The sequence below is a fragment of the Cyprinus carpio genome, chromosome A21 (genome assembly GCF_018340385.1).
Source record: "Cyprinus carpio isolate SPL01 chromosome A21, ASM1834038v1, whole genome shotgun sequence".
NCBI classification, from domain to species: Eukaryota; Metazoa; Chordata; class Actinopteri; order Cypriniformes; family Cyprinidae; genus Cyprinus; species Cyprinus carpio.
The window spans coordinates 4,996,622-5,016,244 of record NC_056592.1 but is presented as its reverse complement, the minus strand read 5'-3'; the positions used below and the strand labels follow the sequence as shown (position 1 = coordinate 5,016,244).

The 19,623-nt window shown below is 36.9% G+C and overlaps 1 protein-coding gene across 4 annotated transcripts; it reads right to left on the bottom strand.

Moving 5' to 3' along the window:
- Positions 1 to 79: 79 nt before the first annotated feature.
- LOC109064733 (DENN domain-containing protein 1A-like) lies at positions 80 to 19,574 on the bottom strand. Of its 4 annotated transcripts, XM_042778672.1 has the most exons (24): positions 19,400 to 19,574; positions 18,048 to 18,112; positions 16,384 to 16,427; positions 14,783 to 14,832; positions 13,678 to 13,797; positions 13,494 to 13,563; positions 12,528 to 12,608; positions 12,370 to 12,423; positions 11,256 to 11,366; positions 11,062 to 11,162; positions 9,405 to 9,450; positions 9,138 to 9,239; positions 8,861 to 8,986; positions 8,562 to 8,663; positions 7,829 to 7,916; positions 7,677 to 7,717; positions 7,487 to 7,558; positions 7,252 to 7,308; positions 7,002 to 7,118; positions 6,412 to 6,498; positions 5,876 to 5,946; positions 4,703 to 4,831; positions 3,197 to 3,479; positions 80 to 2,728 (listed from the first exon to the last, which is right to left on the bottom strand). In XM_042778672.1, the coding sequence occupies exons 1-24, from the start codon at positions 19,426 to 19,428 to the stop codon at positions 1,739 to 1,741; spliced, it is 3,036 nt and encodes a 1,011-aa protein (XP_042634606.1). In that variant the 5' UTR covers positions 19,429 to 19,574; the 3' UTR covers positions 80 to 1,738. The 4 variants fall into 4 exon arrangements, with proteins under 4 accessions (XP_042634606.1, XP_042634608.1, XP_042634607.1 ...); XM_042778674.1 differs by lacking the exon at positions 4,703 to 4,831 and having other exon boundaries at positions 19,400 to 19,573; XM_042778673.1 differs by lacking the exon at positions 6,412 to 6,498 and having other exon boundaries at positions 19,400 to 19,573.
- Between the last annotated feature and the right edge of the window lie 49 nt (positions 19,575 to 19,623).

The window sequence follows — 19,623 nt, the reverse complement described above, 5'->3', positions numbered from 1 at the left end:
TAAGGCCAAATTCAAAAGGTGATCTAAATGGATAAACTAACAGAAAATGTGAACTTCTAACAGCTCTACAGGGTGGATAGAGATGTTCAAAAAATTTTAATAACACAAATAACATTATTTCATATTTTAAATACAACAATAAAACCAGAGAAGAAGAGACACCAGTTCACTCCCTGATGTTCACTGACATGGACAAAAACATGTTTCTTTTGGATTTGAGTGTTTGGTTGTACACAATTCTTTTCCATGTCAAGATTTGCACAAACAGTGTTCTCCTACTTGTCTCAGACAAAAATATAGCAAAAAAAAAAAAAAAAAAAATGGCATGAAAGAAAGATCCTCCAACACAGATTGTATATAGTGCTGACCTAAACTCAGAAAACAGGCAGAGTCTATAATGAGAAAACCAGCTGTTAGAGTTAGGATTAATTTTAACACACTTTATAGCAGTATGTATGTTTAAAAAGCGGAAAACAGCTCTTAGAATAAATACCCATAATGCAGAGAGAACGTCAGTAGCAGATTAAATGGAAAGGGTAGTGCTAAAAAGAAGGGTGGTGACTGTTTGCTTTATGAAAGCTACAAGTCCATCATGTGATGCTCAGAATAAAATGTGAGAACTTCAACATCAAATCAAAGCAAATGGACAATTAGCATCTAAACTAAACTATTTTGAAACTGAACAGACCCATTTCTTTTGGACTGACACGCAGGCAAGCGAAACAAGAGGTAAAGCCGGTACCAGTGAGGCCATTCACCACATATTTCATTTAAAAATACACTTTTGATTTGTTTACCTAATGTAAATTACATTTTTTTTTGGTCAAAATAATGCATCAAATGCATACTGCATTTTTGTCCTCTAAAATATCTGATTTCAGAGCTCTAGGGGGCAGTGTTGTGTTTTACAGGGCTTTTTACGCTGACCCATTCTGAGCGCTAACATTCTGATGCACTTTATCACACACTATGCTCTATGCAGCAAGTAGCATATTGCTTCTACTAGGACACAATATGTAGTGCGGTATGCATTATAGTATGCCGTTTGTAATGTAGTGCAAATTTGAAATACACGGCAGGTACTGCAGTCACAACGTTATATGCAATGTGCATTTTAAAGTCCAGAATGTAGTATGCCGTTGTGTCATGTAGCAAGAAGTGTGGGATGTGTATCTATTAGAGATAAGCAATATTTGTATTCAAGTGCATTATAAATGGCAATTTAACAATCGTTTGTACAATGAAAGTGGACACTAGGGTATGTCAGTTTGAATTAATGTGTAGGATAAAAAAAAAAAAGATTCTTATTAAAACGGCACTGACTGTTTATGCAGTTACCGCCATAAAAGCAACAATGCCAGTCTAATTGCTAATGTAGGACTTGGGTCACTTATTGTGTGGTATCTATAGTACTGTAGTCCGATCCATATGGAAACTAGACTGCTAGCTACAGAAAATACAGTGTTATCCTGCTAATGTGTTTTTTCAGTGTTAAACTTTCTGTTATTGGAACAAAATTGTTTATCGGGATGCTATGGTAAACACATCATTAGCATCTGTGTGCATAAGGCTAAGTGTGTGTGAGCTAGGCGCGAAAAAAAGCATGACACACTCTGGGGGGAAAATGTCCAACAGTGCTTTCAGGCCACTAGGGGACGCAGTCTTAAATACCCACTGGCTCTACATTTTCGGTCCCTCACTGGTTGATAGCAGCAGTAGAGGAAAGATGTGGGCAGAGCTAGTCAAAAGTTTCCCACCGTCTTCGCAAATCCTCTACCTTCTTTTTGGGGGGCGTGGCCATTACTGTTGGTGTGGTTGCCATATTAAGAAGGTCACTGAATGGGTCAAGGTGTTCGTCTGTAGAAACTTGCGCAGGCTGGGCCAGAGTAGCCGGAGCAGGTGAGTCTAAGAGGGTTGAAAGAGAGCCGCTACTGTTGGAAGATGGAGGAACACGTCCAATTGGCCAAGCCCCTCTGGTTGGGGTTACACCCACAGCAGATGTCTGACCGAATACTGAGAATGGGTGGCCAGAGGTGGAGAAGTAGTTGGCACCTCGGGGAGGCATGTATACTGGGGCAAAAGGGTTACCTGGGATAACAGGACTATAATGCCTTTGTGTCTGGTACTGGGGTGGTTGGGTAAAGGGGTTTAGTGATACTGGAGGGGGGAAGGCAGGCAAGTTTGGGAGGTTGGGTCGAGGAGGTATAGGAGGTTTAGAGAGGGATGGGGTGGCCTCATTCTTTGAAACTCCGCACAGAGGGTCCAACAAGCTGAGCAAGTCCTGTCCCTCGTTTGGCTCACTGGGCTTCAACAAGTCCTCCTGAGTTTGTGATTGGGAGTGAGGAGACATGTTCAGTGCTTGCCGAAACTCCTGCCCTCCAGCAGACACTCCTCCCTCCTTTTCACTGGCCTGCTTAACCCCACGCAGCAGGGTCACAGCTGGTGATAGAACTGCACCCGGTTCAGGTGTTTTTCGACCTTGGGGACGAGGGATTGTGATACAAGTCCCTTCGGTCTTCTCTGCACTGGGATTTGAACTCTCTCTGCTGGGTGGCCGTGCCTCAGAGGGTTCCAAGGGTGGGACGGAGAGAGGTCTCTCCCAGGAAGGTGTCTCTTGGCCAAGCAACGTGGACGGGACATCTCTTTGGCTCCAGAGCTTGTTGTATGGATTGGTGGTTTTAAGACCAGGGAGTGTGCGTGTGCGCTCACCAGAAGTAAGATCCATCCGCTGGAGAACAGACAATTAAAACAAGCTTTAGACTGATACAACTGATACAAGAGGCCATGTACAAAAATAAATCCGGTTGCTTTGGAGTGCTTAAACCCATTCTGTTCACCTAGAGTTTGGGTGATTGCGGGAGTGACAACCACAATCAATTCCTAAAAGTGAGATAACAAAACATTACTATGGATCTCATCATAGACCATTGTGAGTTTGGCGGTGTCTATTTTATTTCCTTGAAGTGGAACAATAATTTAGGGCAGAATTTCTCAAACTTGGCCCATTAATTTCAGATCTTGAAGTCTGCTAAGGAGCAGATGAGTTGAACCATGTGTTTAAATGCAAAGAGTTCAAAAATGTGTACTTTTGGTGTGCATCCAGGAACAAAGTTGGGAAACTGGGAAGTGATTTAAGGGATTCTCTTGTGCATTCAATTGTGGCTTTCACTACCAAAACTTTGCAGCACAATCTAACCTGGTAGTTGAAGTTGGCATGTTGTGGGTCTGCTCGAAGCTCCTCCAAACTTCTGGCGGAACTGAGTGTAGAGTGTGTGCTGTGGGAAGATTTTGTGGTATTTGTGGTTTTGGTACATTCTGGCTCCCCCTGCTGACTACGGAAAGCATCCTGCAACAGGCTCAGGTCAGAGAACTTGTCTAGGACAGGGCTGGATGGAGCAGTGTTACCTTGGAAGCACTCCCCAACCTCCACACCTTCTTCCACAAGCTCCGCCTCTTTCAGAGACCTGTATGGCTGGGGCCTAAGTCACAAATGCAAAAAAAGAAACACATATACACACAACATCCACGCCACAAAAACACACAAACAAGCACACACATGCAAGCTGTTAAAATGGGCAGATTTGATTAACAAAACAATCAATATCACTTTACATAAATAAGCTGTTACATACCTCAGGCTAAGACATGACATTGATTAAATCAAGCCATGCAATAAAACTGATTTAAGACAGCATTAAAGACAAATCTAACAAGCCACAGCATAACTAAATATTATGGTGATCAGTAGCCCCAAAAAGTATTCAGACACTTGAAAATGAGGTTTTCATTGCGTTAGATAACAAATTGCTCTTTGGGCCTGATTCAGGAACAAATACTTTGCTGTATTCTGGATTATTTGCAGAACTTCAATAGTACGTACATGAAAACTCTAGAGATGACAAGAGTTTGGACAAGGACCTATATGACACGCTCAGATATGAAAGAATTTTTAGTTTCAAGTACTTTGTAATTGGAGGCCAAACATGCTGGCCGGCCTATTCTGGATTACATGCACATCTTGTGGCCTACTGGTTAGAGAACTGGACTTGTAACCAGAAGGTTGCAGGTTCGAGCCTCGTTGCTGGCAGGAGTTGTAGGTGGGTGGGGAGTGAATGAACAGTGCTCACTTCCACCCTCAATACCCATGGCTGAAGTGACCTTGAGCAAGACACTGAACCCCCAGTTGCTCCCCGGGTGCTGGATATAGCTGCCCACTGCTTCGGATGTGTGTTCACTTCTCACTGCTGTGTGTGTGTGCACTTGGATGGGTTAAATGCAGAGCACCGATTCTGAGTATGGGTTACCATACTTTGCAAAATGTCATGACTTTGCCCACTGCTACTGGTGTGTGTTCACTTAACAGCCTATGCAGCAGGGTCAGCTAGGGAACACTGGCAGAAGATTAGGGGTCCAAGCACCAAGCCCTGGGGTCTCTCTGTGTACAGTTAATGCAATTTATACTGAAAAATTGGTTCTAATGTACTACAGATAAGTTCCACAACTAGAATGTGTTTTGAACAGTATCAGTATATTTAATGCTTCCACTTGGTTTGATATTTTGTAATCTAATGCAATGACATCTATACATTTTTAGTGTCCAAAAACTTCTTGCGGGCACAGTATGTGAAAAGGTCATCAAATATTCACTTTAAGACTAATGGACATTACAGAAATCAAGGATGAAAAACACTTGAGCAGAGACCATTCAAATGGAGCAGAAAGCAGGAAGTGTTCAGGAAAAGCAGCAATGGAGTCATCATCCTGAGACAGCTCGTCACCCGAAGAGTCCTCACACAGAAACACTGTATAGTGACGGGTTGGACGCACGTAACTACAGTGTCAGCACACACGCATACAGAGATGCACAGCAACAAAAAAAGAAAACGTAAACAAATTGGCAGAGACAGAAAGAGCCAAGTATAAGGTGTAACCACACACAAAAACAAAAATGACCATCCCAGTGTGAAAGAGAAAAAACAAGAGTGAAGGAGAAAAAGAAAGATTAGGTGAGACATGCAATCACTCATTCAAGACCACAACATTTTTTACTGTGCTGATTTGTATGTCCTAGATATTTGAGGGATAATGTACAGCCTAAAACGTTTTTTAATTGAAATAAAATATACATATTAGTAGGGCTGCACGATTAATCGCATGCGTTTGTCATGTGTGTCTCATCAGTAAAGCTGGTTCCGTGATTAGCGGTAAATATCCGTCACCTGTTTTCAAATGCACCGGGAGTTCATACACAGAGCCGTAGTTCACTGACAAGCTAAGCAATATCGTGTTCATAATCGAATGCGATTAATCTCAATTATGAACAGAATATTGCGTAGCTTGTCAGTGAACTACGGCTCTGTGTATTAACTGCCGCTCCCGTTTGAAAACAGGTGACAGACATTTACCGCTAATCACGGAACTGGCTTTACTGATGAGACACGCATGACAAATGCATGCGATTAATCGTGCAGCCCTACATATTAGATTAGAAACTTAACTGAAATGTTTTAAATGTTGTTTTGGCAGCAAACTATAAGTTTGATACAACGATAAAATATTACATTTATATATTATTACCAATCTCCAGACCAAGTTATTTTTCCTAAATAATTTAGTTAACATGCATAGCTACAATATAGCATGTTGTATTCTATTTTAGGTTCTCTCTCATCCAGTTGTTTGTGTTTCTTACCAGTTCACTATTCTTCTAAATGGACAAATATACAGTTTAGCGGTCATTGAACAAAAAAAAAAAATTCTGACAAATGCCATGAGTGCAGAGTCAAATATTCCATAGAAAGAAACACAAAAATCATTGTCTATTTGTTTGTGTTTTGCAATTGCATGTGAGAAAGGTTAAGTGTTTAAGTCTTACTGTTCAGGGCTTCCCTCTATCCCAATGTTACTGCGTGGTCTCTTTGCCACCAGAGGCCGAGGAGGCCGAGCCTGCAAACACAATGCAAACACATGTTCTAAACAGCATACTAATGTCTCTGGATTTGTTAAATCTTTGTAGATGTCACCGCAGTCACTGTTAAGTCAGAAGTCAATTGCTCCTTTTAGACAGCAAGGGACAGAGGTCAAGATCCTGTCAAATGTAAACAGAAATGCGCTATCCAAGACCTGAAGATTGGCTGACAGAATAAAGCACCCTTTAAACCAGAGGAAAAAATGTTTGTGCGGTAGAAAAGTAAGTGCAAACACACATGACAAACTCATTCCTGTGTGAGTGAGCATTAATCTGTAGAAAAACAACTGCAGTTAGATCACACAGGTATGTAAATACACACACGCACACAAACAGTATCCTGTCAGAACACACACATATAACACACTCCAGTGCAGCAGTCAGGGCAGAGGGGAATATTTGAGCTCAGAGGTCAGAGGTCAGGATGAGAGTGCTGTACTCACTGGTCGTGTGCTGCGCTGTAGTTTGGAGGGATGGGGGGGAGGGGGACGTTGTGGCCGAGGGGGCCGTGGGGAACGTGACTGCTCAGTCTGCTCCAAACATACATACACACACACACAGACACACTTTTATCTGTGAAAATATGACTTCTCTCGCACACTTCCTAAAAATTAACAGTTCGAAACATAGGCTGAATCCTAATTATTATGTCCATGTCGAAACACTATCCATTTAACATACACATGAAATAGGCATGTGACGATATCAAAGCTTCATATCGCGGTAATTGCCGAAGCTTTTATCACATATTGAAATACATTAAAATGTATGTGTGTAAAAACATTGAAACAAAAATAAATGGAAATATATAAATACAACAAGTGGAAGTCAGTTACAATGTTGCACAACGTAGTGTTCTAAATTTTAATTGCTTTGTAGACAAGAAGATAATTTCAAAAGTAGCCATGATAACAATACTGCACATGTCCATTACAGCAATATACTGCATCATTTGATTGATAATTTACATTATATAAATTCTCTTTGCAGAAACTTTGGAATTTCCAAAACTGTTATAATTTCCCACACCCACCTGTCCAAAGTGAACTGTGATTGGCTGTCTCTGGTCCCAGGTGAGGGAGTCTTTGCTGTGTGTGGAGGGTAAGTGGGTGGAGCCAGGCTCTTCTGAGTAACCATTCTCTGTAAGCTCCTGCAAGTCAATACACAGTTACTTGCACATTGCTTTCACAAAAATGCATGCATATACAGTATGTTTATGCAAAAATTCTGAATAATTATGCTTTGTGTGTGTGTGTGGGGGGGGGGGGTGATTGTATGAGAACCTTTTGTTTGAGTCGACTCTTGACTTCTTTAATGCCCATCTTGGCATGGTCTTTGGCCTGTAGAGGAAACATGAAGAGATTCCTTACACAGACAGCACAGAGAAATCTCTCATAGAAAAGAAAGAGAAACTGGACAAAGAAAAAAAAAAACACAGTAGAAACTCTTACACAGACAAAACAAGAATTCATTCACATAGAGAATTGAGAAAGAAAGTGTGTACACATGGATACATACAAATTTGTAAACTGTCCTCATCGCAGGATTTGCCTTTGTCTTCACTGTGTTTAAGATGGCCCCACTGCCTTTCTATAAGCCAAAGGTGAAAAAATACATCATCAAACTGAGGAGAAAGAGCTCATCAGCAAACACACAAAGAATCATTCCAAATCAACCTCTGCAGCACACAAAAATCAAGAAACTTCACCTTCACTGTGAAAAGCCACTGATGATATGTCTTATCACTGCCTGTAACACAAATATGAAACAATCACAGAGAAGAGTGAATTTAAAAACATATACAATAACACAGAATAACATGAATTTATTAGCTATACAGACAAATTAAAAGTCTCTTACCAGCATATTCTCCCATGTTGATCTCCTCCTCAAACTGATCGCTGAACCCTTCACCAGAGTTCAACAGCTCCAGACGCCCGTCTATAAACTGTAAACACATATTAAAGCAACGATCTTTATGTAGGTGTCACGCACCGTGAAAGGGACCAGTGTGACACTAAAGTTGACAAAAGCTCTGTGTCTGATTATAAAATGTATACAATACACGTAAAGCAGTATTATTCATATAATATTTTAGCATAATATAAAACATTTTTTTCTGTTTTCATTTAAATTTTTGTTTAAATTTTAGTAATTTGGTTATCTGCTTTTGCCATTTTTATTTATTTTTAAATAATTTCAATATTTCTATATTTTAGTCATCTTAGTACTTCAACTTAAACTTATTTCAGTTTAAGTAATTCAGTTTAAGATTTTAATGTTATATTTATTTCACTTACCAAAAATAATTTTTAATAGCCTTAGTTAACAATGACAACACTGAAGTCTGATGTTGTTAAAAAAAGCTTCTGATATAACACTAACAAAATAAGTGCCTTAATATGCATAAATAATACTAGAAACACTGGTAAAAACAAAACAGCTGTAGTTTTATGAAACAAATGATAAGATTATCAGTGTATAGACTAAAGAAGGAAAATGCATTTGAAGCTGTATTCATAATTAGCGTTATATAAAAACAAAGGTCTATTGTATGCTCTCATTTAGATAGTTAGGTAAATATGTGTAATACCTGTTTAAATAACTGTAGTTGGATAGCATTCTGTAGAAACTGTCTCATTGTGCTGGATCGGTGCGTGATGAACGTTTCCTCACTGAACGTGATTGGCTCCTCCTGAACATTTAGACACATAGGAAGTCAAAAACATGCAGCTTCATTCTTGAGCATTTTACACAGACTGTCCACTAGAGGACACTGTCCCGCAGTTATCCTGCATGTTCCATCAAATGCTCAGAGCCAACATTTATGACCAACATTTGAGTCTAAACTTCATTCAGAACCTTATGCACATCAACACTTCAAACTCTCACCGGTTCAATTTGTAGTGCATTCCTGTAACTGCCAAACAGAGCTGCCTGTGCCTTCAGAAACGCCCTGGCCACTCCATCTCCTGTCGTCGAGGAAACTTTTCTTAGGCGGTTCTTTAAAGATGAAACCTACAACACACACACGTATATCACTTACTTGACCATTATAAATATATTTCCATATCAGATCATCACCGACATATCAATATCAACACCATGCCCAAAATAGATCTGACTTTTTGGATATCAGAGCAGGTCGTGTATATGCTTATTTACTCACCACATCATTAGGAAGGCTTTGTAGGTCATCAAACGGCGTTTCAAGAGTGTTTGTGTCTACATTGAGAAGTACCACATCATCTAAAGCCATACCTCGCACCTTCTGTTGTGACAACAAACACAAACACAAAAAATTCTAAATACAGCCTAGAAGTTTGCTACACAACACGTAACTCAATACAACAGCAATATGATTCAAATATGAATCTGCAGCACAGAAAAATATGAATATGCAGTTAAGGTAAAATAAAAGAAACCAATCAGTCACCTCCATAAGACTGGAATGCACTCCGATGAGGTATGGCATTGGAGCGCTTACAAAAAAATAACAATAGTTCATTACAATTTATGGCTTTAAAATGTATTAAATATATGATTATATTAGGGCTGTGCGATATGGGGAAAATATCTAATTGCGATATTTTTTTTGACAGATATTGCGGTTGTGATTTGATTTGCGATTTTAAATTTGCAAAGTCAAGCTTCAGCTCAATATTGTCAATATTGTGCAGCACAGTATGAGTATCATTACCCTGCTGAAAAAAAAAAAAAAAATTAACAGAAATTCCATTAAACCATTACAAAATTCCTTTTTGTTTTTGGCATTATTCCAATAGGAATTCAGGTTGTTCTATTTGTTGCTACCAATAGAATAACCCTGAAATCCATTCAATTTTCTATTGTGTTTTGGGAGGGGTTCTATTTTTTATTTTATTTTTCCCAGTAGGCAAGATTATAATGGTATATATCTACTTACAGAATTAACTTAATTACTGAATTTCCCTGGAAAGATTTGTTTATTTTTTATAAATAAAGAACTTTATTTCTTTAGTCAGTTATTAAAGTGATGCATACTGTATGTTCCATTGTATTTGGGATTTTAAGACCAAGTGGAAAATGTGCTGAATGTTTCATTTCATCCAAGTGAAATTACCAAGCAGTTAGACTGAATTTACATTTGTTTTAAACACAGAGCCAGTCGACTCAGGTTGCGTGTGTCCGTCAAGCCTCATCCATGCTGCCAGATGTGCTTGTGGAGATTTGTGGTGCGGATCCGCGTTCGAGTATAATAGACTGTGTGTGTGTGGCTCGTCATTCTGTCAGAACTGTCTGTCATTTCGACTATCGATCTGACCCTGTAGACGCCATAATCCCACTCTGTCTCTCTCCCGCTTTCTGTTTGTTTGTTTTTTTTAATGGTGGGTGTTTAAGCAGTTGGCTAGAGCAGTGCTGATTGGGGAGAATGGAGGTGCGCTCACTATATTGGTTATTTGTATTTCTTCTAATGTGTTTGTTTATGGATATGCTCTGGAACAGAGTAATATCGCGGCCACATCGCAGCCTTTTGTGATTAGCAAGTCGCAACGTCTCAAATCGCAATTGCGATTCGATTTCGATTAATCGCACAGCCCTAGATTATATTATATACATGGTACTTAAAATTCTAAAATTGTTCCAGGAGAAACCTTTTTAAAACTGTCCATTAATAAACTGAATGAAAAAATTGTCTAATACAATTTAAAATTGACATTCTGTTAGAAAATGCTTTAAACTCAAGTTCTTACATAAATCACAAACTGTTTTTCTATATATATATATTATATATATATATATATATATATATATATATATATAATATATATATATTCTTTATGAATGTTTTTTTTTTTTTTTTTTTTTTTTGAATGAGTATATTCTTTTTTGATAAATTTTTTATATCCTTTGTAAATATATTACAAAAAATTGTTCATAACTGGACCAAATAATGCCTTTTTTTGTAATATAAAAAAATTTAAGTAGTTAGCAACTTAATTTTAAAACAAAAGAAATATGAGGCCCTCCCAAGTAATAATATATATATATATATATATATATATATATATATATATATATATATATATATATGAATGTGTGTGTGTACTCACCAGCAGTAGTCTATTAAGTGCTGTGGCAGTACTGGAATGTAAACATGCTGCCAGTACATGGGATACAACATGGCTGCCGCACCATGAACACATGCAGTTAACTGAGAGGGAGAAGAAGGTTTATTAATACCTCTAAAACAAGAAAAGAAACAACCAACAATATAGAGAGAGATAATGGTAAAGACGTTGCTCACAGTGCTCAGCTTGCTGCAGCTAATGAGGATTCGTCTTTCATACAGCATGCTAGCGTACAGATGCAGCATGTTATTCACATCCACTGCTACGAAATACTCGGTCAGATTTCTCTGCAAATACATAAAAAGATTCAAGTCATGTTATTTGTTATATGGATTGATGACAACTAGTTGAATTACCTTGAATTTAACTAGGTAAACTTGATTTTCACAGATTTCATCATTCTATTTTGGTAGTTTTCTTCATTTTTTTATTATTTTATAATGTTCTCTTTGTTTTATTTTTTTTTTTACTGTAAGTTTACATAAAAAAAAAACAATTAAGAAGTAATAGGCTTTTTTTTTTTTTATCCTGTTTTTGAGCCTCTCTGCAGAACGGTCTGTTTTTTTTTTTTGTTTTTTTTGTTTTTTTATAGGCAGGGCTCATTCAAGATGAGCAAGTAAACAGCCACTGCTATGATTGGCTAACAGTTTCGCTTATTAAAATAACAGTTGGACGCTGCTTTGACATACTCTGAAAACAACATGGGTCATTTGGGTTAGACCGTATAAATACTCCGTATATATCAAACAGTCTGGAACAGACAATGCAATCAACAGTATTGTTGGATCCAATTTAGTCAGACTCAGCACTGCATCATAATTTACTTTCGGTCTCTCTGAAAATCCTGCATCATACCGTCTTCAAAGCATAGCAAAATTGTGTATATTGCTTTGTTGTTTAAGTAATGAATCATACTTTGTTTTTTAGAATCGATCTGCAGCTCTTGGCTAATTTTACCCTGTTTTTACACTGGACGTGAGCGGCGCAACGCGACTATAGACAACAGAACTCATTATAATGGGCGATTCTGTCTACACTGGATGTGGCACAGATTGACACAACAAATTCCAGACAGTAAATTGATTTGTGAAATGACACAACAGCGCTTTCATCCGATGTAAAAAAGAAAAAAGTTTTGAAACTGATATTTTTATAGTACATTGACCTGTTATATGGGAATTCTGTATTCTCAGATATCCTTAGTTTAAATTATAACTAGTCACATCCGAAAGGTTATGCATAAATAGGTCATTTCTACATTGTTACTAACAGGGTCGTGGTAAGACTTACATTTTCAGGTATACTGGGTAATTCCTTAGGATCAGGCACTGGGAAAAACAAATGCTAGAGAGAGAGAGAAATGTAATTAGCTTTTATACAATAAATTGACTGTAATATGAACTTCTTTTCTGATGTAAGCTTCATGTGTGTATGTTACTTTATATTACCACACTCAAATGCACAGGCACTCCAGGATCAGGGATGTTTAACGTGTGTAAAGACTCTAACAACTCTCTCCATTGACTGTCCTGTAGCACAAATACACACAAATTAAAACAGTAGATTTTACACTAAATAGATGATAAGATGTTAAATCACTACAAATAATCAATGTCACTAATATACAATCACTATTATATGCATGCGTGCATGACCTTGCTACACTTGTGAGGTCAAAACATCTGAAAAATCTCCTCAGAGGAAATTTTGAGTTACACTACTTTTCAAAGTTTGGAGTTGGTAAGACTGTGTTATGTTTTTGAGATAAGTCTCTTCTGCTCAGCAAGGCTGCATTTATTTGATCAAAAATACGGTAAAAACATTATATATAATAATAAATATTGTGAAAGATTATTACAATTTAAAGAACTGTTTTCAATTTAAATATATTTTAAAATGCAATTTATTCAATTTCTTATTATTATCAACATTGAAAACAGTTTTTGCTGCAATTAGTATTTTTGTTGTAATTTCAGTACATTTTTCAAGGAATCTCTGATTAATAGAAATTTAATAAGAACCAATAAAAAAATAATATTTTATAAGAATATAAATATCTTTACTCTCACTTTTGATCAATTTAATGTGTCCTTGCTAATCAAAAGTCTTAATAAAATGTCTTTAAAAAAAAAAAAAATCATACTGACCCCAAACTTCTAACAAAACTGTAAATCTGGAGGGGAAAAAACACTTTTGTCCAAGGGAAAATTTTTATAAAAATCAAAAAATACAAAAAGCTGTATTTTAGAGTCAGGTTAAAGTTTGTTTAGTGTAAAGTGTAATTTTAGAATTAATGTAAAGTATGAAATCAGCGAGAAATCCTATTCACATTGCTAATTAAATGTGCATGTGTACATCTGCATGTATAAGACACAGTGACATATGAGTGTGGTTGTCATTCTTGCACCACCGACCTGTCCTTTGGTTGAATAGTCTGCCAGGATATTCAGCAGCTTGTAAAACACCTCAAACCAGGGCAAGTAGCTAAACAGAGACAGACTACAATTAGATTAATTTGATCTGAAGTAGGTGAATGACGAAAACAGGTCCATTTAAATAAACATTTCAACCTGTACTTTTAAAACCAACGATCTGTACCTGAGGATGCAGTGGCAGCTCTGAGCTCCCGATGAGAGCCGGCAGAAACCGAAGCGCTGTTTACTCTCGATATCCGTCAGTACAAACGTGAAGTTCTGCCCCACCTGGCCCACTGCCATACTGAAAGACAGGGTCAAAGACAAAATTCTGATCTGAACTTATAAAGTCAAGGTTCAAGAGGTGCTGGAATCAAATGAAAGTCATTTGATGACACTCACACAATTAGATGAAAACAAAAAAGAGAGAGACTGAGCTGAATGGTGACTATTGTTTTCTGTAGAGCTGCTTTACAGCTGAATTGTTTCATAATTGACCAATTTTGCTACATCGACTGAACTGACATGAGCTGAAAGATGCTAGACAGTAGCTGAGTCAAGTTCAGTAGAGGTGCTTATATAGCTGAACTATAACGGTTTCCAAACAGCTGATGAAAACATCACAATCATCCACACCAATCCAGTCCATCAATTAATGTCTTGTGAAGTGAAAAGTTTGTGTGTGTGAGATAAACTATATCATTAAAACATTTTTAACTTCAAACGGTTGCTTCCAGCTAAAATATGAGTCCTCTATCCATAATATTGTTTCTCTAGTGCATACTCGGGTACAAATTGATGTCTCATCTGAATCAGGAGGGAAATCAAGCACCGTTTACAAGTGAAAAGAGTCTAAAACATTTCTAAATAAATATGTTGGTGGATTTTAATGTTAGAGGACAACAGGAGATGGACTTTTTCACTGCAGGAAATGTTATTATGGATTATGGACTCGAATTTTAGACAAAAGCGATGGTATAAAGTTTAAACAAACACACAGCTTTTCGCTTCACAAGACCTTAATCGATGTCTGGAGTGGTGTGGATTACTTGTGGATTATCAGCTGTTTGGACTCTCATTCTGACGGCACCCATTCACTGCAGAGGATCCATTTGTGTTAATTTTGTGTTATGCTATATTTCTCCAAACCTGTTTAGATGAAGAAACAAACTCATCTACATCTTGGATGGCCTGAGGACAAGTATATTTCCAGCAACTTTTCATTTTTGGGTGAACTACTCGCTGTATAAATAAAGGTGACTTGACTTGATTAAAGATTATAATATTACCTGTCCATATTGAAGGGGAAACAAAACTTTGGGATAGTCTGTAGCGTTTTCTGAAAACAGATTGTGAGAAAGAATGAATTCACACACTGAAACATAACCATTAGCTTCATTCACACAAAAGACCACCATGTACAGATGAAACTGCGTGTGCATGAGGGACTATGCTAAACTTGAGCCCCCAGGGGTGTGTGTATGTGAGTGTCTGTGTTTTCCTGCCCTCATCTGTGTCAGGAGTTAGGGATTATCCCTAACAATAGCATGACAGAGGAGAGGGAGGGGACACAGCCCAGATTACAGAGCTTCACTGCTGGGTACGACACCCAGAATGTCTTCTGGGACCACTGGACCCAACAATCAGGGTGAGTAAAGCTGCGTCTGTATGTGTTAGGTGAGTTTGCGAAATTGCATAGAGTGCACACACACAGAATTACACCTGCTTTAGTAGGTGATATCGTCATGGCAACATATCATCAATATTCAAAAACAATCACCGCATTCGCTCCTCATTTCCTATATAATGCATTATAGCTTCCTTAATTCCTGCAGTTTTTATTTCACAATTTTTAGGCATCAATTTATTTTAAAAAATGTAATAAAATATAGTAAGAAAATTATATTCCACCACTCAAATGTTCAGGGTCAGCAAGATGTTTTTTAAAAGGCATAAAATACTTTTATTTAGCAAGGATGCATTAAAAATAAATGCATTCAAATACATGTTCTTTCTATTCATCAAAGAATCGCTGTTTCCACAAAAAAATATTAAGCTGAACTAAACTGAACTATTTGATGATAGTCAACATTGATGATAATCATAAGAATGATTGGAATCAAAGGAATAACTTACATTTTAAAATATATAAAATAGAAAACAGTTCTCTTAAACTGCTATATTTCACAATATAACTGATTTAACTGTATTTCTGATCAAATAAATACAGCCTTGTTGAGAATAAGAGAAAGTTAGTAGACCCAAAACTTCTGATTTTTTAGAGTATAATTAATAATGAATTCCATTATTTTTAATTACAAAATTAAAATTATACATCATTCATTTTTGTTATTAATTTATTGGTAACACTATTATTTAATCCAAATACAGGTTGTCACCCGTAGGTAACATATTTACTACTTACTGATGTCTTTATTACTGATTTATAGATAGATAGTCTTATCTGGGTGCAGAAACACTGCTCAGCATAGATGATAAGAGTTTTAAAGAAATATTAAAAATGAAATGGTTGTAGGTCATCAACACACAGTACCAGCACACAGAATAAATATTTGCTTGCTACTTTCCCATATAGTGTTTCATTCACTGTTTATAAAGTAAGCAGATTTTGAGGATAGCAAAAGCATTATTTTTTTTGGTTTCCTCTTTGTAAGCCAGAGTCAGAATCTTAAGCGAGTTTGGTTAAAACTCCATGAAGAGGGTGTTTGATACCATAGACCCTCTCAGAAAATGACACACACTCTCTAGTGGTTTAAACTCCATCTGTCAGAACAGGTGCTCACTGCATTATCAATGAGGTGAACAACGATTAAGAGATCCCCGCCCCAACATCCCTACAGAGAGACAGAACAGATAATGAAGTACAAACCTGGTCAGTGTATGTGTCGGGGAAACTCCTTCGTACCTCTGGTCCTGAAAATAACCCAGAAATCATGTTACTAGCAATATAAAATCAAACACACAGATAGAAAAAGCTTTTCTATATAAGCTTGGTCTCCCCACATGTTGCCAGCCCACTTTATCTCCATTATCAGACAGTTTTAGATACAAAACACAAAGACAATTTTTTCTTTGATTTTACGTGCAACAATGAAGCATACATAATAAGACCAGGAACATGTACAGTATATAGAAAGTAAAAGGCATTCGTTATGACTTCATCTAGGATTTATGATACTTTTTGGCCATATGCATCTCTGAGCACAATACATGTAATTAACAGACTCAAACTTTCAAAACAAACCATAATGGCAGGTAAAATAAACAGCTTTATTTTCTCTCACAGATTTACTGTCAAATATGTTCAATGGGGGTTCAGATATTGATGCAACAGTCCCTCTGAAAGGGTTTCCTCTTTCTTTCAGAGGGATACGTGGCTCTGTGGATGTGTGAACATTGTGGGAGGGTTTGTCTCAGGAGAAAAGACCCAAGATGCTTTGCTCCTGCTGCCATCATCAAACCATACTGTCACTAAGCAACAGTCACCTAGGGGTCTGCATGGGGGGGGATTCAAACAGCTCATCTGTATACAGTGGTGGCCAAAATTATTAGAACACTAATATTTTCACCAGCTAAAAAATGATTAACTAAATTAATTAATACTTTTATTCAGCAAGAATGCATAACATAAAAAATGTTAAATTATAAAGCATTTCTATTTCAAATAAATGCTGTTATTTTGAACTTTCTGTTCATCAAAAAAGAGAAAAAAAATCACTATCACTGTTTCAACAAAAATATTAATCACTAACTGTTTTCAACAATGATAATAATGAGATTTTAAAACATAGTTATTTTAACTAATGATATTTTAAAAAAAATTATTTTATTTATTATTTTACTTTTATTATTTTAATATATTTTTGATCAAATAAATGCAGGCTTAGTAAGCATAAAAGACTTCTTTCAAAAAAATTACTTACTTTCTTCCAGCATTTGAACATATTATATTATAAATAAAATTATTATTTTATTTATTATATTGCTTCTGAATATCTCAAACAAACCTCCTGAATCTATTACAAAGGTTTTAATGACTTAAAACATTTAGTGACCGGTTCTTCATCAGAAGGGTTCACCACGGCAGTCTGGTACCTAGTAAACAGGTTTTCTAGTGGACTGATAAAACACTCACAGTAGGTTTTGTTCGTTTAAGTGCTTTAACCCACATATACCCACAATGTACTAAATCACCCAACAGGCCTTTGACCTCATAGATCACAAACCAGGAAATGACGCAGGTTATACACTAAATATTTGTTTGATTTGATTGTTGATTCTCCCACTGAAACATTACAAACTTGAATCACTCCAGGCTAATGTCCCCTCATAGATCTATCATATGCGGAACTACATTTTCTAATCTGGCTCTTCCCTACTAGAGAAGACTGAGAAAAGGAAACAGAATTCTAATTAAAAAGAACTACAATGGATCACTGCATTCTGAGGAAGTATGTGTGGGCAACTTGCATATTTTTAGAAGTATATTATATTTCTGAAACTTTAACTTATTGTTAGTGTGATAGGACTCACCAGAGCCAGCCGTCCCAGAATGCACCACTTCCATGTACACCTCAAAGGGTGACCCAGGGCTCTCCCTGAAACACAAATAACACAGGGTCAAGGGTCAGAAGTCAAATATGTATATGAATTGGTGGAAAAGTAGTAAATGTGAGCATGCAAAACATATGCCTTCAGCAAAAAATAGCATCCAGTCATAATGTCAGGCTAACAAACGAAAAATGTAATTAAATTGCTCTTGTCATATAAGTAAGGGACCATGATCTGATGTGAGGTCAAAGGTGAGATGAATTGAATCTGGTCACATTCCCCACATTACATTAAGCAGACTTGTCTGCTGTAGCAAAAAGAATATCCTGTTAGATTACCAAACCAGAAACCACAAGATGATCTCTTCAGTTATTTGGAAATGAAAGTAGCTGAGCTACTTTAAAAATAAAACACTGACTAATAAACTTTTTCAAGTATTTTACAAGTGTTGCAGAAAACTGTGTGAGCAATGATTTGAAATAAACTTTTGTCAGAGTATGGAGCAAATACAACAGACATCAATTCATAAAGATACTATTAAAGATACTATAAAGATAATATTCGAACAACTCAAACATATAACCTAAACCTGTTCTAGAAGTAATTGCTTAAAAATATCACAGTTCGTGACATCTAATACCTTTAGTATCAACTATAAACAGTAAGATCTACAAACTTCACACACTGAATGTCTTTTCCATCATGTGGCTGCAAAAGTCAAGCATGTACTAAGCTTTTTACTAGTGAGGGAAAATGTGTTTAAACCCCGACTCTGTTCTGTCCTTCAGGCTGTTTCCAAAACAGTCTTATCATGGGCTGATTTCAAACCCTGAAAAACACTGTGACCACAGCAAGGCACTGGCCCCTATCATGTCTTATTCATAAAGTGCATTGAATTACCAAAACAAGTGTCACTGAGCTGGAAAAACTGTCATTAGACTCCAAAATCTACATTTATGTATATGTTTCTACTTTCTTTTACGAATATATGCATTTGTTTGATCGTGTTGTTAAGATTGCTTCTTATTAACATAACAAAGTTAACAAATCCATAGCTGTAGGACATGTAAACAATGATCAGTGACATGGACTTCGTGTGCCTCCACCTATAAGACAGTAACTTACTGTACAAATACAGAACCCTCCAGGTAATATAATACATCAAAACATAATTAAGTACTACTTTAATTATGCAAAAAAACAAAATAAACACCCAAAGCACAATCTCTCTCTCTGTCGCAACAAGTCTAAACAGGCCTTTTAGGGAGGTCAAAACTCGCATTTAGAACAACGCTGTATGTTATACAGGAGGGTAGAGAGACATTGACGCTTACTTGATACGGGAGCCCATTTTATCCTCCATTTAAATCCAATCCTTTCCTCCGAATAATGTGACAATAATCCGCTGTCGGAGTTATATTTCCCGTTATCCCCGTCGCATTCTGCACAGGAACGCCATGGTCTCCACGCGCGATCACGGTACTACGGCCTTGGGGAATTATGGGAGTAGTAGTTTTCTGGGCGTGTCTCCGGCTGTCTATCGACACAACGCCGAACT